Source organism: Oryzias melastigma, linkage group LG9, assembly GCF_002922805.2.
Source record: "Oryzias melastigma strain HK-1 linkage group LG9, ASM292280v2, whole genome shotgun sequence".
Classification (NCBI taxonomy): Eukaryota; Metazoa; Chordata; class Actinopteri; order Beloniformes; family Adrianichthyidae; genus Oryzias; species Oryzias melastigma.
In genome coordinates, this window is record NC_050520.1 from 14953530 (window position 1) to 14976550 (window position 23021).

The 23021-nt window shown below is 36.3% G+C and overlaps 2 protein-coding genes across 6 annotated transcripts; one reads left to right on the plus strand and one right to left on the minus strand.

Moving 5' to 3' along the window:
- Positions 1-113: 113 nt before the first annotated feature.
- On the minus strand, positions 114-11744 carry hnrnpk (heterogeneous nuclear ribonucleoprotein K). 3 transcript variants are annotated; one of them, XM_024275771.2, is made up of 17 exons: positions 11674-11744; positions 10752-10820; positions 10472-10535; positions 10009-10106; positions 9635-9691; positions 8840-8883; positions 7017-7089; positions 6283-6396; positions 5871-5999; positions 5366-5691; positions 4831-4878; positions 3832-3871; positions 3030-3042; positions 2668-2700; positions 2430-2497; positions 1919-2088; positions 114-917 (listed from the first exon to the last, which is right to left on the minus strand). In XM_024275771.2, the coding sequence occupies exons 3-17, from the start codon at positions 10527-10529 to the stop codon at positions 887-889; spliced, it is 1302 nt and encodes a 433-aa protein (XP_024131539.1). In that variant the 5' UTR covers positions 10530-10535; positions 10752-10820; positions 11674-11744; the 3' UTR covers positions 114-886. The 3 variants fall into 3 exon arrangements, with proteins under 3 accessions (XP_024131539.1, XP_024131540.1, XP_024131541.1); XM_024275772.2 differs by having other exon boundaries at positions 10472-10532; positions 11674-11739; XM_024275773.2 differs by lacking the exon at positions 4831-4878.
- On the plus strand, positions 10816-19680 carry rmi1 (RMI1, RecQ mediated genome instability 1, homolog (S. cerevisiae)). 3 transcript variants are annotated; one of them, XM_024275768.2, is made up of 9 exons: positions 10816-11455; positions 12360-12541; positions 14496-14606; positions 14990-15139; positions 15894-15964; positions 16137-16260; positions 16422-16503; positions 16705-16864; positions 17997-19680. In XM_024275768.2, exons 2-9 carry the CDS (start codon positions 12392-12394, stop codon positions 19090-19092), a joined length of 1944 nt encoding a protein of 647 aa, XP_024131536.1. In that variant the 5' UTR covers positions 10816-11455; positions 12360-12391; the 3' UTR covers positions 19093-19680. The 3 variants fall into 3 exon arrangements, with proteins under 3 accessions (XP_024131536.1, XP_024131535.1, XP_024131537.1); XM_024275767.1 differs by lacking the exon at positions 10816-11455 and adding an exon at positions 11788-11888; XM_024275769.2 differs by lacking the exon at positions 10816-11455 and adding an exon at positions 11830-11896.
- Positions 19681-23021: the final 3341 nt, after the last annotated feature.

Genomic DNA, 23021 nt, shown 5'->3' on the forward strand with positions numbered 1-23021 from the left:
ATTAATACCAAAAAAATAATCCTTAAAATAATGTGCCTTAGTAAATTAAAACCCACTGTCCCACATGAAACAACAACAAAGGTTTTATTAGAAGACTCAAAGATAAAACGTAGTTCAGTAAAAAGTGGCATCAGCTTTATTTGTCTTAGAACTTGACAATGTGAAGTCAATATAATGGAGAGCACACGTTTATGGGAAAAAATACAGAAAGAGAAAAAAAAAAACAATACAAGAAGAAAAAAAAAATCTGAATATAGTTTTTTTTAATACTCTCCAAAAAAAAGTCTATGACAAATGTTTAACTACAAATATGTTTAGATTTTTGAAATTACTCAAATGATTCTCTCTCGTCACAGAACAACTGAATTCATACAAATAGACTTGTGAATTTGCTGTATGCTCAACTCCCACAAAACCCAGCAAAACCCAATCAGCAAGGTCAAGTTCCTCAAAGCTCTACAAAAAGACCCAGTTCATGTTGCTGAGAAAAAAAAATGAGTGACAAGTCAGACGAACCATTCAAACTCCCACACTGCCATATGATACACAGCTGCACCGGCACATACACTCATGGAAACCTTTGCCAACACAAACATACACATTTAGGCATGAAAACATACAACCATGAGAAAATGTATAGCCATTTCTATCTGGAGGAAGTCAGATATTTTGATATGAGTGTTAGAAAAAAGAAAAAAAAAAAAAATCAGTTTTAGCTATTGTACTACACTCTTAAAAATGTCAATCTACTGGTAATTTTTCCTCGGTGGAAAGGAATGTTGGACATTGAATTAATTAAAAAAATATATAAAAATAAACCTAAAAAAAATCCACAATCCAGAATAATAGTCACTCTGTGTCTGGTCCAATCTGAGCCTCCTTGGGTTTACAGCAAGTGACCAGAGTACTGCTTCACACTGAAATAACAAAAGATTGACACAATGAGTAACACGCAGAAGAGAAAAACACATCACAATGTCAAACTAGCAACAGAAGAGTTAGTGAAGAAGATGGAAGTAAATGTAGCATTAGTTATCAAGCAAAAAAAAGAGACAGACAGGAAGAAATGGGATTTAAACAAAAAAAAAAAGAGCAAGCAAACTCAACAGAAGCGAAGAGGTGTGGTTAGTGTCTGAGCAAGTGAAGTACACTGAAGGAGGAGAGAAAGGATGAGGTGGGCAGGGTCGGTTACCATGGCAACGCTACAATACACTACAAATGACACAGGACAGGTTTACAGCTGCACAAGCATTTAGGGAAAGTTCAGATGGCATCAACGAGGAAGTAGTGTACATTAGATGTCCCTACTGGTTGCCAGGGGAAACAGAAGAGGAGGAGCCTGTGCCATTTGGCAGACTGTGATTTGTTGTCGGTTAATCTAACTAAAAACAACAAAATCACTAGTCTTCCACACAGCAGCAGCCAGGGGAAGAATCAATCCACTCCCTGCTTCATAGTGAAACGGCTTTGATGGCAAACAAGACAATCTGTCTTAGATTCCTCGTCTAGATTATAGGCACTGGACAAATGCACCACTCACATTCACCGCTTTAAAAATATGCATTTGTCAATTTTTGTTTACTCCTTCATAGCCATTTCATGTAAGAGGAAGGTTTGAACTAGTTGCAGGTTAAGAGAGAAAGGGGGTTAGTGAAGAACAGACAGCAGGAAACAGAACAAAATAACCCAACAAAAAGTGGGATATTTTTAATGCATTCAGAAACATGTTTTATCGACAAGAACAATCATCAGTTTTTCTTTTAGTGCATTCAAAATGACAAAAGGTTTCATTAAAACTAAGAGGCTGTTCAGATAAAACTTGATGACTTTAGCTTCACAAATACAACTCAAGTATGCAAGCTAATTTAGGCTAGAATGCTTGACAAGGAAAAAACAGATGGGCTAAATGAGAGCTTGCCTGTTCTGTAGAAGGTACTGGGCATTCTGGATCTGATCCTGTGTGCCCGTAATGGTAATGATTCGGTCCTCAGAACCTTCCAAAGGTTCATCGATCTTGATGGAAGCTCCAGATTCATGCCGAATCTGCTTGATCCTTTGACCTCCCTTACCAATAATGGAGCCAGCCAGCTGTTATTGAGAGGACACGAGGAGTCAGACACACTTTAGGCAATAAAAACTAATCTATATCATTTTGAAAGTGGACATTATGTGAAAGTAAAATATGATTTGATGAAAAATTGAAATCTCTATATATTTTAACATTATTAACATTGAAGCAGCACATCATTTTCGTTTTTATAAAATAAAATAATACGTTTATTAGAAGATGTGTAGACAAAAATAATTAATTTGACTCAATTTCATGCCAGCAGATGCAAAACAAGAATTTAAACAAAATGTGACAAGACAGACATTAAGTAAAAACAAGTAAAAATGTGCATTTCATTCAGGTTGATGGTTTTACTCACATCTTTAGGTATGGTCACTTGTGTGGTGATGACAGGGCCACCCATATCATTATAGGAGCCACGTCCACCTGGACACAAAAGTGAAGGAATGAGTAAAATAAAAAAATAAAAAAAGTTTAGTGAGAGAGAAGAGTAGAAATAGAGGAAAACTAAGCAGAACGCTTGGCTTTCTTAAATCTTTAGGCGACTTTGGAATTTTCACAGTTGCAATTGTCGGGAGACAAGTGAGGAAACTCACCTGACTGGTAGCTATCCCAAGAAGAACTGTTGTCTGTGAAAGATTAAAAAAAAACACCACCACACATAACATAAATGTATTTAACACAAAAACTAATACATTATTATAGAGAACTATATTATATTAACATCAGCTCCCAAACGAATAGAATTATTCATCCCAAATCCTGTTGAACTTATTTTTTTTATATATATCACTTAAAGTCTACACAGTTTTTTGTTATAAACATTATTAAACATTACTTGGACCAGCCACCAAATCTGAGTCCCACTGAACTGTCTGTCAGACAAAACTCTGATATTGAAGGACTTGTAACTAAACTATTTAAATGTCAAAAGAAAAAAAAAAAGGTTGAAACTTACCATATCCACCACTCTGTGAAAGCAGAAAAAAGAAAACAAAAATAGAAGTGTGAGAGACAGTTCACCCAAATCCTTTCTTCTGCAGATCCCTGCAGACAGCTACAGGGTTGCGAGCGTTCAAATATTGAAGATGTTCCATCCTTGTTACTGGAGTAGGCTCAACTAAAAGCAACCCAGTTTTCATCCATAAGAAAAGACTCCTCCTCCACTCCCTTCAACCCCCCACCCCCCACCCCTTCTGTCTCTCCTTGCATCTCCTTCAGCACCCATTTTCAGCTGCTGCTGTCACCAGGGCAACAAGCGATTCAAAAAGCTGTTGCTGAGCAACGACATGCAGTATCCTGCCTATTCTCAGAGTGAGTGAGTGAGTGAGGGAGAGAGAGAGGCAAAAAGAAACCTTCCAGTCTGTCAACAAAGCGTTATTAGGGCTTGGCAACTAACCACGGTCACCCCCACCATCCTCACCCCATACATCCTCTCTCTTTTCAAACAAAAAAAAAAAAATGGTCCGACTACGAAAAGTACATTGTAAGGGGGCAATTATGGCTAATTATTACAGGGTGTTTCCGGATGTGGTGATTATGGTCATTTGGTGAGGTGGCTTATAGCGTGTAAAGGCTGGCGTGGATCCCAGTTGGGGCTACAATGAGTGAAAGCCAATGCTTTGAGTAAAAGTGATGAAACTGTACGTTCACAGCATGTTTACTGGAGCTACAAGTAACCATGACACTCGGAAGGGAATACTCAAACCTAAATAGATGAGAATGCCAGAGCTGGATGAATTTAGCAAAGGGTCACTAACCATATTATCGCTATAGCGATCCGGTCTGCTTCTTCTGTCACTGGTGGAAGGGAGGGGAGGGGGGGACACAGACGGGCAGAGAGACACAGAGAGAAAGAGGGAAAAAAATGATGTGGGTTTGGATGAAAAGAAATTGAAAATGCTTTGAAACATGCTTGACAACATTTCACAGAAAATTTCTGGTCTAGGTCAAACTGCACATACACATATACACACACACTGAGAGAGATTACAGTATAAACACATTTCCTCTCAACCATCTTCCCACTCAGTAACAGGAACAGCTCTGACAGTGTTATGGTGAGAGGAGTGACAGGTGGTGGTGATGCTGATCAGAGCCAACGACTACTGCATCCCACCCAACAACTGAGCTCAACTAATGTAATCGGTTCAATTTATGTATTTTGGGATTTACTTTTTTTTTTTAATAAACATGCATCAATCTTAAATTTAAATCATTCTACAGTCTCAGTGTGACTTGGCATCAGCGTTTGCTTGACAGAAATTCTTTATAGTCATGTGAATCTATTGCATATTTGGCATCAAGGCATGTCTTGCAATGTGATTTTTAGCAAGGTCAGTTTATCCAAAAAAATGTGTAAACAATACAAAGGAATCCAAAGAAAGCTGTGACACTTTCCTTGAAAATAGTTCTTTAGCACAGAATGTAGTTTGTTGATAAAGATGATTTAAGTTTAAAGAAAGTGAAAGCCAACATAAAAAAGAGTGAGAAAAAAATATTTCAGTATTTACAATAATTCCAAATCCTTAAGCATCAGAATTTTTAAAACAAATACAATAGATCACACACAAGAGTGCAATACATTCTACCAGCAGTGTTTACAAAGTGCTTCAGATAACAGGATTATAACAAATAGGATAACGGTGAGGAATGGTGCATTTAATGTCATCAAGGAAGTGACAAAAGGCCAAAAGTTTGAGAATGTCAAAGTTAAGATTATTTTGAAGGTTAGGTTAAAGGTTCAGACACAAACTTACTTTGACCTTTCATCTGAGCCACGGTACGAATCATAGTAACGATCATCTCTGTGGACGAAATGGAGATGGGAAAAAGACGCACAAAAACACAACCAGACATACAATGATAAGCAATTTAGACTCAATGAAATGATAAACATGAACACTTTTTTTTTAGGAATTTTAAATACAAGACTTTACTATGAGCAAATTATTGAACTCAGAAGTCAAATATAAAACAATGCGAGGTAAGTTTGACAAGTAAAAAAATAAAATGAAAGCAAATAAAGAAGTCAGGGATTCTCCGTATGTCAAAATAAGATGGTTGAACAAAAAAAAAGATCGTGCTTGTGTTAGAGGTAACATAGATTTATAAACTAGAGAATTGCACCCACCACTCTTGAGCTTAGCTCAATATTAACATCTAAACTATTTTATTACAAAAATAGAGGGCTGACTGAAGAGTAAGCTGATGTGATCATAAATGCCCAAAGTTTAAAGAGGCAAAGTGGACAGAAGAGCAGGAAATAAAGCTCTGCATATGTGCAACACTTACCCTCCTCTGTGTGGGTGTCCCATGGGCATGTTGCGAGAACGGCCGCTCGGCCTGACAACCCTACTGTGGTGAGGAGGAGGAGGACCTCGACGGGGACTGATGTCATCATAGTCACGCCGGGAAGGATGCAGCGGACCCCGCCCCACCCTGCTGGAAGGCATTCGATCGTACCCGCGGTCACCGCTAGACCTGCTTCCTCGCATGGGGAAACTTCCCATGAGCCTGCGACCGCCCCCTCGTTCCTCGAACATGGTAAAACCGCCGTATTCATACGTTTCGTCGTAAAAGTTAGGGTCGTACGGCTGTGTGCGGCCCTTGATGGGTGCCTGAAAAGAACAGGAACAACAGCTTTGTTTTCATCAACAGATAATGAAATTTACAAATAGGAAACATGCCAAACAGTAATTTAATAAAACCACGTGGATATTAAAAATGGCTTTTTTGACTAATGAAGACTACTAGAAAATCTAAATCAAGCATCATAAAGAATGTAAAGTGCTCTTACTTCAGAGATGAGCTCCAACATAGTCTTGACACATTCCACCACCCGTTCACTTTTACCACCAACAAGCACAACTCGATCTGTCGACTGAGGACAGCACTCCTGAAACAGCTTGATGCTGGTCTTTGTGTTCTGGAAAGGCAAAAGGGGAAAAAGGAAAAAAAAATAGTGTAAGAAATGTATAGTAATTGACAGGATTTAACCTTTAAATTGTGCTTTTGAAAATGTATGGACATTTCAAGGTAAGGCTACAGCACAAAATGATGAACACATTAATGGCGTTTACAATATCTGATAAACAAGTTGAAACAAAAGCTCTATATTTTTGATTGTAAGAAATTGTACCCCTAATGTGTAAACACAGAAAACTATTCATTTGCAAAAAGGACAAAGAAATAAAAAAAAAAGAATTTACCTCACGGAGCTCTTTGATTTTGGCTCCCTTTACCCCGATGATTGAGCCAGCCAGGCTCTGGTGGATCAGCAGACGCAGCTCACAGTCAAAATCCATGCCATTGTACTGCTGGTACTGTTCATGATATTTAAAGGAGAAAACAACATAACAATTCAGACTTTCTAATCTAAAAACCTGTCAAATTACATAAATATTTTAAGAAAAAAGTATTGGAAATATTGCTAGAAGTAAAAAGGATCATAACGATTAAATCAGTACATTAGTTGGAATTTTACAAGTTGGCTTCTTCCCATTCCCTATCAGGCAATCTCCTTTTGACGATCTTAGTATTAAATAGTTTCATTGTGTCATTAAAATTATGCAAAAGAGCAAATATGCTTAATTAAATCTGTATAATTATCCTATGTTTGATGTATCTTTGTATAGATTCAAATTTCTGCCCGTCTTTTTTTTGTATAATTTCTGCTTGATTGCTTAAAATTAACCATTTTAATCCACTTTTATGGTTACAAAGAATTATTTTTTTAATCTCTGTTGCGTTAAAGCTGCATTTCTCCCACTGAGAATCAAAAATTGTTTAACGGAGCGTCAGTTGATTTTAAAATTCAGGTTTTGATATGCATTACAGCAATAAAAATCAATTACAACAATACATTTACAAGAGTCATGCAGTTACGTATAGTTCAAAATACTTTAATAAACAGCAATTAAAATAAGATATAAATATTGATCACCTCTTCCAATGTCGGGATAATCTTCAGCAGGATTTCACCAACAGTCTCAATGTCTGCACTGATGCTCAGGATTCTTCATTTTTGATCCATCAAAGACAAAACAGTACAATGACACAAAGAGAGTGTGGTTTAAGAGAGCGCCAAAGAGAAATCACACAGAAAGAATGGAACAACATTTTAGACAAAAATTCAATTTTTTTTATATTCCACAAAAAAAACACATTATTCTCAAGTTTCTGCTACTAACTAATTTTGCAAGTTCCGTCAAATCAATTTTAAGTGGAGACTGTGAAGCCATTTAAACCCATACAGCACAGTTAAAACAAGCAACTCTGTCCAGAGGAAAAAATATATATATATATACAAAGTATAAAAATACAAGTCCACACTTGGTGACCACCAAGTCAGCGATGTACAAAGGGTGGAGTCTGAAGAAGAGTTCGGTAGGAACACTGCAAGAACCGAAAGTACAGGAAATTCTACAAAGCCTAAGCAGGGGGGGGGTCACACAGAGCAACTACCACAACCCTCGAAACAAGGCAGTACAGAAAATGAAGAGGGGAAAGAAGAGGAGAGGATATTGAATATTGGTTTTAACCAAATTTGACTGACAAGCAAAATTATTGTCTGCACCAACTGCTGGAAAACAGTCAATTTCCTTTCAAGCAAAAAAAAATAAATTGCAGCAAACATTACAAAGTGCACACGGTGCAAGAAGTAATAAGAAATTCTTATGCTAGACACAAGCTAACCGCTATTTTAATGAGGGAGCTGGTTTAATATTCATAGAGAAATCAAAACTTTAAGAGGTGTGTAAGTACTTTAAAGAGGCCACATTAACAGCAGTCGTTTAAATGGAGTTTCTTCTTCAGAATGGTAAAAGAAGAGGTACTTGGACCCCGTTTGTGTTGGTGATGATGCAAAAGTGGCAGTGTGAAAAACTTTTGGAAATAGTAGTAGACCTACCCTGAATTGCTTTAAACCAATGTAAATTAAACATTTATGTTTATGAACTAAATTTTAGACGACTACTGCCATTAGGTCAACGGTTCTTACCCCTTCTTAAAAATATTTATTTTTTGTGCATAAACTCCACATGAAAGGCATAGAATGAAAAGTCACAAGCTAGAATATACCACAACAAAAGATCTAGCAGGAAAATATTTTTTAGGAAGAATAATAATTTAAAAACATAAAATTGCAGAGATAAGAAAAACAACAAAATACAATCTAACTGAAAAAATAGAGATTAAACGAAGCTTTGGCAAAGCACAGAAAAAGGAAAATGACCAGTCAGCTTAAACATTAGTTTTTCTTTGATATTGTTTATCAGAAAAGACATTTAACTTAAACATACTCAATTCGGGTCTCATAAAGAAAGAATGCCATGACAAAACACAAGTGAGAAGAATCAATAACACTGAGGGGAAAGAGCACCAGTATATTCAATCTCAAGGCTAAGGGTAGAGGGTGAAGATGATCATTTCTTTAGAAGAGACAAAGAACCTTGGACATACAGCACAGCCTGGTAGCAAAAGTTTTAAGAAGATTGTGTTAAGACTGTAGAAAAAAAATACTGTCGTCAACACCAGCTGAGGTTTAATTAAATTCGAGACTCCAAAAAAAGAAATTCACATGACTTTACCAGGACCAAAAAGTAGATTTGGACAAGAATGCATCTAGGCATTTTGACTAATACATTTTGTGAACAGGTAGGCTTAATGACAGTGACTTGACAGAGGAAGGTTTATTATTGATATTCATGTTTTGTTGTTCGTTTGACCTGTAGTCAGGCAGTGATAGGGAGGAGCTTAGGGACATACCGCTCAGGCCCACTGCTGTCTGGGACTGACACACTGGCATTGTACTGGGCGTAGAATGGGCAGGGGCCAGGGCCATTCGAGCACAGATGTCAATCAAGTAAGGCGCCCATTTAGGGACAGGGCACGATTATGGGCAGGGCCAACCAGGGTGTCAGGTGGGCGGGCGCAGCAGGGGCCATCCAGAACATGGGCAACAGAGGAGGAAGTGGGCAAAAAAGTAAAGAGTAAAATAATAAACAAGGGAGAGGGAAAAGGAATACATTTTTAATATACAGGATCTACACTGTTGAAATGTGACTTTATTTGTATTCTCTCAGAGATTGATATGTCAAAGAGAGAAAAGGAAAATGGTGACATTTCAAAAAGGATAATGGTATGCTAAGAATATGAAGAGTTCAATGTTGGGGAATAGATTAGAGACATTAAAAAAAGAGGAGGGGGGCTAACTTTAAGCTAGAGGAAGAGCAAAAAAAGTCAATTAACAAATGAAAACAAATTATTTTAATGTGTGGTCATAATTGTGATGCACAATTTAAACTTTGCCTTCTCAATAAATAGGACCTAAAGTGAGGCACCATCAACTGCTTAAAATAAATTATCACTATAGAAAGAAAACGATCATTAACCAAACCACATCTCTCTCTTACAATGACGCTTTATCACATTTTTATTTTCATTTATGGAGGGTAAATTCTAAACCTGATGCCACCCCATAAACAAGGCTTGGCATGAGAGGCTGACAAAGATAAAGAAAAGAAGCAAAGAACTGGAAGTGTTCAATATACATCTACTCACATCTGAGCGAAGAGCTTTAATGTTTTTGCCACCTTTTCCAATTACAGCTCCAGCATTCTAAAATGAACAGAGAAAATTAAACATTTCCTTTTTAAACAGAATATTATCTTAAAAAATAAAAATAAAAAATAAATCAGACTACCGGTAATTGGTTTTGTAATTACTTAGCTTGTCGCAACTATCAAAATGATAGCATTAAATAAAAACTAAAACAAACAGTAAAATATGGTTATAATTTCTACAAAAGATAAATGCAGGGATAGTATGAGTGACATTAAAGTCTGAAACTGATAACTATGTGCAAAAGGGGTACCAGAAATAATTGCTCAAAAGTTCAAACTATAGCGTGTGACATGAAAAGGAAGCTGATTTACTTTGCTCTGCAGGAGAATGCGCAGCTCAACCATTTCATCAGAGTTCCTGGAGCGCTTGAATGATTTATGCTCATCTGCATCCTCAGCAGGACGCTTACCTGTCATAAGAAGATAAAAAATAAAAAAATAAAAACACAATTACAACACTGCAAAGTCATCAAAAAGGCAGACTAGCGAAATAACCCCAGAATCACAAAACTGTTCAACTAAAACTAGAAAACAATTGCCTCCCATTTCCAAAAGCAAATTTCGGTCCATGACTTTAAATATTGAATTTTAACAGGAAATGCCTACATTGCCTTCTATTTGCCAAGCATATTTTATGAAAAGACAAAGAAGTATTCAAGAAATATCTGCAAAACTAATCTTTTTTGTTATTTTAAAAATCACAACAGTAAAGTAATCTCTTCTAAATGTTATCCAATGTCACAGCACACAATATGGGGAAATTGAATGCTTTTACCATTAGTTTCTGTGTTGCCAAATGAGGTTTCCTCCTGCTGATCGATTTCTGTCTCCATGGTCTTCTGTCAAAGGAAAAGGAAAGGTGAGCAGCTTGATCAGGAACACAGGTGGCAAGAGTAGAGTAAGAGAAAACTTTTTTCTGGGAGCTAATGTAGTCTGTTGACATTTTAGAAGTGAAGGGGAAAATACAAATACGTTTTTGAGGATAACTAACTGAGATTGCTTTGTTCACCAATCAGTAATGAAAGTGAAGTCGGCAGTAGTTTGAAGAGACTCACCGATATTTATTCCAAGAACAAGGGCGTGTTGATAGGCGGATCTAAAAAGGACCAAACAGATCACTCGACCTGTCAAAGAAGGATAGGCTACTTTGAATACCAAAGAACTGGAAACACATACTAGACACCTTTCATTTTTGTTTTACATTTTCTACTACGATAGACAGTAAAATGTGCCAGTGAACTGAATAGTATTTAAAAGAAAGTAATTGTTCAAGTTTGACAACTACCACTACATCAGAAAGATAATCAAGACGAACCATCTCCATCATAGGATTAAATGATTATGATAAATAGTCACTCAGCTGAAGAGTTTGTAAAATACTAGGAGGATACTAGCATGCGATCCCACGCTGCTTCAAACATGCGTGTCGTCTATTAAACCACACCAAAAAATAAAAAATAATATAAAATAAACTTCATATAAGGGCATAAGCAAAACAAAAATGAGCAGCTACAAATGGAGCAAGAAAGTATTTATTTTCCTGATCTGTAGGAAACAGTTGCTACCAGTGTAGCTAAATTAGCTTAAAAAGAGGAAGCGCTAGCTTTGAGCCACATTGGCTATTCTAGACGTTCGAGAAATGTCGATCACAGCTTTTACGTAACAATTGGCATATCAACCACACACACTTGTTCTTCCAAAATTCAGTTAAATTAGTTAAGCATGCGTTGTTACAACGACTAACACGAGAGAAATCCAAGTAAGTGAGTCTAATTTCGCCATATTGTCATAATTACGACTGGGTGCAAACGGAGCTAGCCAGGCCAACGGTAAGCTAGCGTAACGTCGAAATCAAGAGTTGGATAACAATAAAACATTTACGTGAACATTTACTTATTCGTGATAATGTATGCAATAATAACATTTAACATGTATCCAACATGTTGAGTTAAAGGCAAAATGTCAAAAAATACAAACCTTCTGTGAAGCGCCTCGTTCCTCTTGCTTGTCTACCGAACCTGGAAACATTCAAGGCAAGCTAGTTGACTCCTATTGGTCAAGTCCTGAACAAAGCACATAATTCGCTATTCTGATTGGTTAAAAAAATATGTCAATCACAAAAATAAGCTGTTTTTGACTCCATTTCCGGATGGCTGTCCTTCCAGATTACTGGCGAATCGCTGTTGCTACAGGTATAAATGTGAGCTTTGTTTTAACTTTACTTAGAGTTAATTGTGAGAATTGATCGTTTGGTTGAATATTGTCCAAATAGTACACGTTTATTTTGCACGAAATAGAACGATAGCGTCAGTTCTTCTAGGTCTGATATACCAATCAACTTTGGCGCCTTTTGATACATCTGGGTGACCAGCTACACGTATCTGGATGTAAACACACTGCTAGTGCACATGTATAGGGTATAAAGTAATCTAAATTATTTCAATTTTTCTACTTTGAGCGAACACTAGACTAATAAAAAAATATATATGTTTTGTTGCAAATCTATACTGAACATCTATAAAGAGGTCAAAAGTAATTTGGTATTGTAAGGGAACTATGTGGTTTAACCATTATTTGATGAGGAAATAAGTCATGTAAAGTTTATATTTTCATCTTGAGGACTAACAGAATGAAGCTTAATTTAATTTCTATGCTACTTGAAGTGTGATGCACAGAGTACGACATTGGCCCAAAGATGCATTCAGTTGTCACTACCACCCAATCCTGGCTGCTGTCCTCCTGGCATGTCCGAGTCCCTTTTGCCTGGCTGGAAGCCTGTGTGCAGTGGCTTCAAGAAGAGGCAGGTGAAGGTGCTCGCCTGTCACAACAGCAAGTCAATCAGCTGGTGGGTATTGTTCTGTATATATCTTCTGTAATGGTTTTGATGTGAGCATCTGTTGACAGAGTTTTTTTTAGTTTTCTGTGTAGGATTTTCCCCCCACTGTGGTTAGGACTTTTATTATGGATTTTCTATATTTTTCTTTACATAGCTACACTATTTGTAGACAGTTCACTGCTGATTACTAAAAGTTAGGATGTAGTAACCTGGTAAACTTGACAAAATATAAATCAATTTATGTTTTGAATTTTAAATTCAAGGTTTTTTTTGTTTTAAATGGAGTGAACAAAATACAATCCAGAGTTTTTGCTGAAGAAAAAAAAACAATTGTCATAAAAAACTAAATATATTGAAAAAAAAAAAAAAAAGCTAATTGAGCAAAAGCAGCCATGGCCTTATTTGTTTTGCACATAACTTACTATTTTATTTGATTGAAACAAATTAAAGAACCAATGAAAATTGTGACATTTTTAGCATGTTCTTGTAGTATTTTCCTCACAATGGAGAGCACATAAAATATTTTAAGATTAAAACTGCATTTCTAAGTATTTTTTATTCAGATTTTCATTGATCAGGAGCACATTAAAACTTACGGTTTGAAAAAGGTCGGGTTTATGACGCAGTAATTGCCTTGGCCCCGCTAAACTCTCCCTTCTACACCTCAATTCTGACATATCCACTTGCAAACAAATAGATTTATTAACGTTTGCATTTTTTTTTCTGAGCTGGCATTTGGCTCAAAACTGTAATGTTAGCTTGGGCTTGTGAGGTACTGTAAGCTAGCGGCAGAGAGTGTAAACAAAGGAATGATGGGATATCAGCCAAAGCTAACTTATGTGCCAACAGTACCGCCTACAACTAAGAGGCACATTTTTAATGAGTCCTCCTGCGATGCAAAATGTATGTCTTAAAAAAATGACAAAGGCTGTTGGATAAATTATTTTGGATAAAAACTGCTTAATAATAATTATTATTAAACAACTACCGAGAAGAATTTTACAATAGAAAAAAAAATGTAGTTGGACTTTACGGCACTGTTAGATTCAAACTTAATTTATTTATTTAGCACTTTTAATTCAGGATTCAAACCTAACATATTAGGTGTTGGTTAAAAAAAAAAGTCTTGTTAATAAGAAAAATCCAACGTTTCAGTGTTATTTTTTTTCATTTGTCTAGACTGACCCAAAAATAATAATTGTTTTTGCAGCAGAATATATATCATGTTGAATCCTGCACATTAATGCAGTGTCAAATCAACACAATTCCTTCACCTTGCATCTAATCAAAAAGGAAGACTTCAGGGTCATGCTTGTTTAACATTATCAACTCTGAACGAGCAGCTCCCGCTTTAGTTAGTAATCAGCAATAGACGACAGCTATGCCGTGGAAGCGCAGCTCTTGGTGTAAAGATCCCTTGTGTCTGTTGCATCATGCTTATAGCACAGAACAGTTTTTTTGTAAACAGCATGAATCCCTCCTGCCTGGTGTCAGCTGTACCAGCTGGTGGTGGCGTCACGTGGGGTATGTTTTCCTGCACTGACGCATCTTTTCTACGCCAGAGTATACTGAAATATTGCTGTAGAACAGCTGTGCCATTCTATGGCCAAAGTCTGTTTTTTTAAATAAATAAATGGAAAATTGAGATTAATATTGCTTCATTTTTTCAAGAGATACATCAGCTCTGTTTGGTTCTGGGATGCCTTCATTTTGTTGCCATGAGTGGTCAACACAGGGCCAGTTTAGTCTTCAAGATTTTAATATTGATATGAAAATGTAGATTTTTTAAGTAAGAATAAAAAAATGCATGTATTGTCTAGAACTGTTTATAGCTTTTATGTTTTTTTTCCCCCAAATCATTTTTTTAAATGTCCAATCACACATTGTGGAATCTGTCTGATTTACTAGATGCAATGTATACTAAATGCCTAATACCAAAATCTGGTCTTGATGTGACATTTAGGTGTTGGACCAGTGGCTTCTGACAGACTTGAGAGACCTGGACTTTCCTGTTTTACCTGAAGGGCTCGCTCAGGCTCAGAAGACTCAACTAAATGGTATTTTCTGTGTTCAGGTATGAGCACAAGCTGCACGTCCTTCCTTTTCTGCTTTTGATACTCATGCAGAAATAATGATATTTTACAATTTAAAAAATGCAATAAAGAACTGCAATAAAGAAGGCAATAAAAAACAAATGCATATAAGTGTTATGTGTATTTGTCCACAGGGTATGACATTTTTTATTTTAATTTGTTTGAAAATCTCATTTATTGTTCATAAGCATGCAAACACTGATTCAATATCCATGTGATCATTTAGTTTTTTTCCATTAATATTCCCATCAAAGCGGTGTTCATTTTTGTGATCCAACTAGACTCGCAGTTACATAAGACTAGTGCCGTAGTAACACAAGAAACACACAAAAGGAGCCATAAACTAAGGTCTCCCTCTGTTTAGGTTGACTCATTTTTGGACATAAGTCAGCCTGCATATGGTCAGCTGCAGAAGTGGAGGGGCACAGACTGCGCCAATGATGAGGTGTCTGCTGTCACGCAGGCCACTCAGAGACCCTGGGAAGCCAAAACAACTCGCATGATGCTGCTGCAGGTCTGAAGCAACTATTTCTGAAATCTTTCTTAAAGGAAAATAAAGAAAATCAAATAACATATAGAAAAAGTAAATATTTTATTTTGAAAAGGTCCTGCATATTGTTTATTTACAGACAGCCCTAACTGATAAAAGATGATCAATTTTTTTTTTCTTTTTTTAGTAGTTATGTCCAGAATTGTCAATGATAAAAATAATATATCGATTTAGTCGTTTCTGTCAAAAAAGTAAAAGTAATAAATAGTAAATTAAAGTGGCAAATACAAATCATTGATAAAACTTAATAGCAATTCATTCAGCTCAACTTGAATAACTTGCCTAATATTTATGTTTAGAGACAGCAGTTTTCTTAATATTTCATCTATTTACCAAGCCCCCCTCCCCTTTATTGTATGAATGTATTATGGCAGTTCAAATTTATTTTAAAACATTACAGTAAAACACACTCATGTACACATTTCAGTGCAAAGCACTACTTATAGTTTTAAAACAATAAACAGGAAGATGCCACTTATTTATGTATTTTACATTTTACTGCTAGTAAACACTTGTGTTTTAATAGCTTTCGGTCACAAATGCCGTCTTTTTGTTCTGCTTTGCTTATTTCAGAATTCCCAATTTTGCAAAACAAATGCACGGCCTTAGTTTATTTTGAAATGCATATAAAAATAATAGCCTCAAGCTTTTATCTTTAATTTAGTTCATTATTTTGATCTTTTTTTCCCCGGTGAAACTAATTTCCTTTGGTGTGCAGGTAACAGATGGAGTCCAGAGTTTGGAGGCCATGGAGTACCGACCCATCCCTGCACTCAGTGCAACTCTCAGGTCACAGATAAATATGGAAAATGTGTCATTTTGTCTTTCATATGCTCGAAACAGAACCTTACCTTCCTAAAACATTGTTTAAAAAACTTGTGTTAGTTAAAAAAAAAAAGGAAATCTAGATGAATAAATAAAAAGTCTTTAAATTCAGACTCCAAATTGTGTTTTCCTCCAGGCCTGGTGCAAAGCTCCAGTTGCAAGGACAGATGGTTTGCAGGCTTGGTGTGCTGCTGTTAGGGCCATCTAATGTCAAGATTCTGGGTGGTGAGGTTGAGGAGCTGGTAGACAGGAACAATATGGTAAACCATCAAAATATGTTTACATTTTTCTTTCTTTTGGTACACATTTTCCAATAAACATGCTTTATCAAGTACTATTTATGCTTATGAAAAACTGCATATTTAATAGTGAGCAAAAAGCACTGTAGTGATTTATCTCTATGGTTTTTATAAAACCTCAGGGAAGGGTGCTGTGTCGCACACTGGGTGTTCCTGAAGTGCAGCAGCAAGAAGGCGACGAGGGCCCTCCGGCACCCCAACAAGGTACAATTTGTGGATTACCAAATAATTGCATGAAATTGGCAGTAAGTCACCAAAACAACTTGAGTTTAGTTTGTTAAATTGACCAAAAATGCAAGACCGTGCTGGTCAAGGACAAGACTGTGACAGTGTAAAATAGATTGATGCTATAAAAACAAACTATATGATCAGGGTAATAGATCACTGTTTTGACATCTTTGTAAGGTAATCAAGAAATGGAGGACCTGGAGCTCAACGATGCAGAGCTGTTGGCCAGTTTGGAGGCTCAGAATGAGGTTGTCGGGTCGGTTCAGGACAGTGGCTACGGGACCCTGCAGGAGTCCTCATCAGTGTCTTCCTCAGTTAGAAGCCAATTCTCCTCGAGGTACGTTGATGGGAGTGTCATACATTTACAGTTTGAGCTGCTATATCTTAAGAGCTCTTAATGATTATTTTACAACTGGTGATAAAAACATGACATTTTATAAATATAACAATTTGGCTCTTTATATTTATTCGTTTTAAGAAGAAAAACAAAACAGATTTAAATTAAAACAATATTTTTCAGTAATTGTTTTCATTTCTCATCCTTTATATTTTGCAGTAAATACCCCAAACTCAACTATTATGACTAACTTGTGAAATGAACGGGACTTGATCATGAAAAATGACCAGAGTGACACGTTTTAATTAAGTTTATGGACTGTTAAAGCTCCCGAATGGCAGATGAGTGTGATACACTAATTATATGAGATAAAGTAGACATTTCATGTGGTGTCTATATCTTCAGGAAGTCCAAAAGTCTTGATTATATAGTATCTGAGCCGTGCTTGGGGTATTTGCATTCATAGGACTTTGAATCTGCTCCCACACTTTGAATATATGTAAAAGGAGTCGTGTCCTGAGTTGCATGACAAAGCTTGACATGCTTACAGACATTCAAATTTTAGATCTCTTGATTTCAACTTTCTTTTGAAGAGCTGCAAATAACAGGAAGCACATTTTATATCTACATATATCGACATCGACATATATATATATTGACATATCTACTTGTTTCTGATATCCCGAATTTAGTTTTTTATGTCTAAAATAAACTTTAAAGGGCTCCTAATAGGTTTTGGAATTTTTGAGCCACTTAACTAAACCTGTGTATCTTAATGTTTGCCTCCCACTCGCATCAATAAGCCCGTGCTTTATGCATTCATGCAAATTTTCAACACCGACTCTGCAGTCTCTTGTGTTTTATTACTTCACCTTGAAACCTTTTAACTCAGATTTTTCATGGTTTTCTACATTTTTGCTCATAAACCTTCAGCTAAATCATTGACTTTAACCTTACATCTAAAAAAGAGAATACAAAAATCTAAATTATTTGAAAAGTTGTTCAAAGAGTTCCTCTGAAGTTTGGGAGTTAAGAAATGTGTGCTTGTGTCGACTCACCTTTTGTGCTGACCAGAACTTTATCTCATTTTTCTGTTCCCACTTAAACATCTCAGCTTTTAATTGTCTTTCAGAAGTGCGACCTCCAATCGTACTCAGAGAAGTGGTTTAAATCACACAAATGGTTCACTTCGGGATGGTCAACAACAAACGAGAGGCTTTTCTGACTTCTTACCTCCCAGCGCGACTCATCAAGACATCCGCGGACACGATGTGGTAGAAGAAGACTTTCCTGATGAGGACTTTGATGATCTCCCGCTGGATGAATTAGACAATGTAATGTTTGAGGACGATGAAAATGTTCCTGGTCCTAAAAGCACATTTCAGAATTCCAACAGAAAAAACACCAATATGGACACAAATTCCAGAAGTGCTGAATTGATACCAAACACTACAAGTGGCTTTGGTTCCAGAACTGGATCCACTAGCTCCAAACCCATCATACAAAACAGAGAGCATCAAGGAAGTTCTAGCTCTTTTTGTTCCTCAACAGTTGTGAACACCAGGAGTCCTTTACTGGAGGAGGACATGGATTGCTTTATTCATGACGTTCAAACTAATGGAGTAGAAACCAGGACTTTTGTTGAGGCAGAACCTGCTAGAGACAAAGAGAGCAACAGCAGCAGAGCAGGAACTCCGGGCTTCACTTCTAGGCTTTTTAACAAACCAGCTACATCTGTAACTTCAGAACAAAATCCACACAGCGGCAAGTCAGTTCCTGCTCTCACTTTAACCACTCCACCCTTTATATATTTATGCTTGCTGAAAGACTTGATGTCCAAACCCCAGAGCCGCCCCGCAGAGATCCAGGTCAAAGCCTTCATCGTGACTCTCTTGGGCAAACTGGGCAGCACCAACGGCGCGTGGAGCGTCTTCGCCACCATATCCGACGGCACCGGCTACCTGGATGTGGAGCTATCCGACGGCGTCCTGACAGGCCTGCTGGGCTTCTCGGTTGCAGAGAAGGGGGCTCTGAAGCGTGACCCCGCCCGAAGAGGCGAGCTGGAGGCCGGGATGAGGAGGTGTCAGGAAGCGCTGGTGGACATGTGCTGCATCATGACCATTGTGCTTGGACAAGATGGCAGGAAAGCTGTGGTGGCCAAAGCTGACCCTGTCAGCGAGAGAGCTCTCCAGCAGCTGGAGCAGAGGGCGAAAGACAGAAGAAAGTAACCAAATAGTTTACTCTTTCCACCCACGCAGATAAAAGAAGAATGCCATGATCAACCTGTCCTTCTGCTTCAGATTTTAAGAACAGAAGGCGTGAACTGGATGCCCGATAATCCGTGAGCCAGTGCATCCCATCTGCTGTATGTGACTGTGACATTCTGCTATTTTTCATTCATCTGCTCATTGTGATAGAGTCTTAAAATCTGAAGAAAACAGGTTATTGTTTTACAGTTACTGGTTTCAGTTTGGGAAAACTCAAGAGTTGAGCTCCGCTTGTTCGGTGTAACATTAAAAGGAAGAGGGGAGGTAAGGGAAGGGAAATGTGGGTGTTCGAGTTCTGATTAATGTAATGAATTGCCAGCTTTTTCATTCAGACCACACAACCATTACTTCTGAGTAGAAATGATTGAATAGCCAAGGGCAGCATAGGTCTTCAATAAACTTCTTCAGAGGTGAATGATGGGAAAGGAAGATAAATGGGAGGCCGTGAGCCTTGATTATTTCTCTTCATTACCGAGCATTATCCATGTTTTTGTCTTAAAATTTAATGGTTTGAATTTTTTTCCAAATAAAATTCCTTTGATGGTTTCATCATTTTCTTTTATGCTTTTTTAAATTAAACATCTTAGATTGTTGCTAATAAAACTCAATTCTCCCTCATCAAAAGAGTATTATATTCCTAACATTTATGTGAAACAACATAATAGTCACTAAAAATATCCATCTGACAGCTTTTATATGATGTTTCAACTCAGAAATTTCTCTTTCAGATGGAAAATCTCTGCACAAATTGCTGTGTCTTTCCATCATCTGAAGTAATGAGGTGGACGCTTCTCATACAGCTATATCTTAGGTTATGCAAATCGACCTGTAACGAGAGATGCTTTATTTACAACTGTTTACCTGCCTCTTGTATATTTCTGCATTATGTTACAGAGTGGATCCAGTCAGGCTGCAGCTTTCAGGTCTTTAGGAGTTAATCAGCCTGAAAATCTAAATCTGGACCCTGCTCTGCATGTTGATATCCTGTTATATCTTAATTAAGCTGCATGCGGAGGAGGGGCAGGAAAGAAGTGGAAAAGAGGCGACCCATAGGGAGATACTAGTGGAATAAATGCTGGGTGATGGAGTAAATGAAAGGGAAAGGCATCCTGTTTCAGAGTGATGCCGTTTCAAAAGTCTCCTTTTATAAAGATCGGAAAGGAGCAAAAATAGACGTTTAATGAAAAACCAGAGAGAGTCCGTCATTAAAACGGCAGCATCTTTTTCTGGTATCTATTTCTTTAGCTGCATATTTAACAATTAAATAACTTCCATATATAAGACTTAAATTTATAAATTATTATGTTTAGTTTAGAAAAAAATCACAAATCTGTTTATCGTGTTCTGCTTTTATATTTTATAAGATTTTTTTTAAGCATTATATGTAAAATCACTTTTGTCACAAAAAGTTAAGCCCATTTTCTTTATAAAAACCCTTTTAGGATGCTTATTTTTGTTACATTTATAAATAAACACAAAATCAAGAACAATTTTGATGCATTTTTAAACTAAAATAATTTATTCAAATATCAGCTCTTATTTTATAAAATCACTTTTGTTATAAAAAGTTTAGTCCCTTTTCTTTTTAAAACTCTTTTTGCATTTATAATTTTGTTACATTTTTAAATAAACGCTTAAATCAATAACAATTTTATGGATTTTTAACGTTAAATGAATGTTTGAAATATCAGCTTATATTTTGTAAAATCAAAAGTTGAGCCCATATTCTTTATAAAAACCTTTTTTCATGTTTTTCTTTTTAGATTCTGTAATAAACCTTTAAAGTTAAGAAATTTAATGCATTTGTGAAATAAAACAATAAAATATCAGCTCTTGTATTGTAAAATGAATTTTGGCACATAAAGTTGAGCCCTAAAAATATTTTTGCACTATATTTTTGCTAGATTCTTAAATAAACATTGAAAATAACAAACAATTTGATGCATTTTCAATATGAATTACACAAATATCAGCTCTTATTTTGTAAAATCACTGGTGACAAAAAGTTGAGCCCCTTTTATTTATAAAACATTTTTTGCACATGTTTTTGTTACATTAAAAAAGCAATCAAAATCATGAAAAATGAGATCCTTCTTCATAATAAAATATTGAAATATCAGCTCTATTATTTTGGCGACAAGAAGTTGAGCCTATTTCTGTAAAAAAATCTTCATATTTTAGTTAAATTTTTAAATCAACACTTCATTTAGTAAAATCAATGACAATTTTATGCATTTTTAAAAATAAATAAATCATCTATTCAACTATCGACTCTTATTTTGTGAGTTATATGAATTCTTAAGCTAAAGCATCTATTTTAGACTAACATTTTTCACATGAAAATGCATGAATTGACTCATCTATACATTTTTTTTAGATAAGGAAAAGAAAGTACAGAGATAGTCAATTTTCCTTGGCAGAGTTCTCTTATAATTTTCCAATAATTTTATGATTCACCTCGTCAAACTAAAGCAGGTATGTGGGCACTTTCACACACATGCACACGAATATAAAGAGTTATATTTTTGCCCTGCCGAAAAACCATTTGCTCATTTTGATGGAGGCCTAAAAGAGAAGTTGAGCTGTCTAAGTGGATTTTTCATTATTGAATGTAATAGGGCAAAGAAAATTACAGCTGCTCCTGCAGGAGAGGCATTAGGATGGCTCATGTATTTTTTTCACTGATATTTGTAATGACTGAAGAGGTTTGGAGGAGAGGAACATTAGAAAAAATTATCACTGTGTTCTGTGTTTCATGGGTGTGCACTGCCCTTGCTGTCTTTGTCTTTTTTTCCGAATTGGTAACCTGGAAAGTCACATTCAGAGGTTGGATTCTCAGTGAGATGGACACTACTATGGTCAGCTCAGCCAGGAACAGTCCTGAGGTTAGACTTTCAGGGATGCTCAGCTCCAAATGTCCCTAATTTTTCCATTCTCAGTCCATCAATACACATTTTAATGGGTTGAAAATAACTTTTTTGGAAAAATATCAGACAAAACTTTTAAATCAAACGAGTGTTTGAAGGGAATAAACTAAATATGGTCAAATATGGTTTTATGAAGCAAAATACAAACCATCTGACCATTTTCTTCTTTTATCTTTTTTTCTTGGTGTCCAATAAGGCACTGCATGGCTTTCACCCACTGGGATGTTATCTCAAAGTAAGGATCTAACTTTTCATTTTCTTTTAGCATATCCATGTAGTTTTTGAGTTTGACTGTTTTTTGATTAATTTAGTTTTTTTTTCAGTTATCTCCCATCCTGAACTTTAATATATCTCTACTGTAACTTGATTGCTGTTAAATGATCTTCACTTTTATTTTCTCTGTTTAATTTGGCTGTTGTGTGAGCATTTTCTTTGTGAAACTGGATAACCACTCTGGGATGGGTTTTGAGTCTTAGCTTTTCCTAGAGGATGTAAGTCCAGTGGAAGCTTCAAAGATGTTGATATTTGTAGTAGTACCACCAAATCTGTTACGAAAGGGCGGACTGTCCTCTTTTACAAAGTGTATTTTGATTTGGGCCGGGGTTCTGTTCATGAGTGGGGTCAAAAGTGAGTGGGAAAGTGATTGGGCACAAGCAAAACTATTGTGGCGGGAAATAAAAAGAGCGGCGGATTCAGCAAAATAGGTCTGTGGTGTAAGGAAATTCAAACCTCTTCTCCCAAAACGGCCTTAAAAAAAAAAAAAGAAAGAAAATCAAATAATAATCTTTATTCAGAATCAGAATCTTTTTAATGTCTTTGTTACAAAGGGAGCCATTGTGACTCAATTAAAAAATCTTGATGCTCTCCAGACAAGACGACAAACAAAAAATATATGTAAAGAATAAATAAGAACATTTAAGGGACAACAATATGAATATATGCATATATTGCAAATAAGAATAG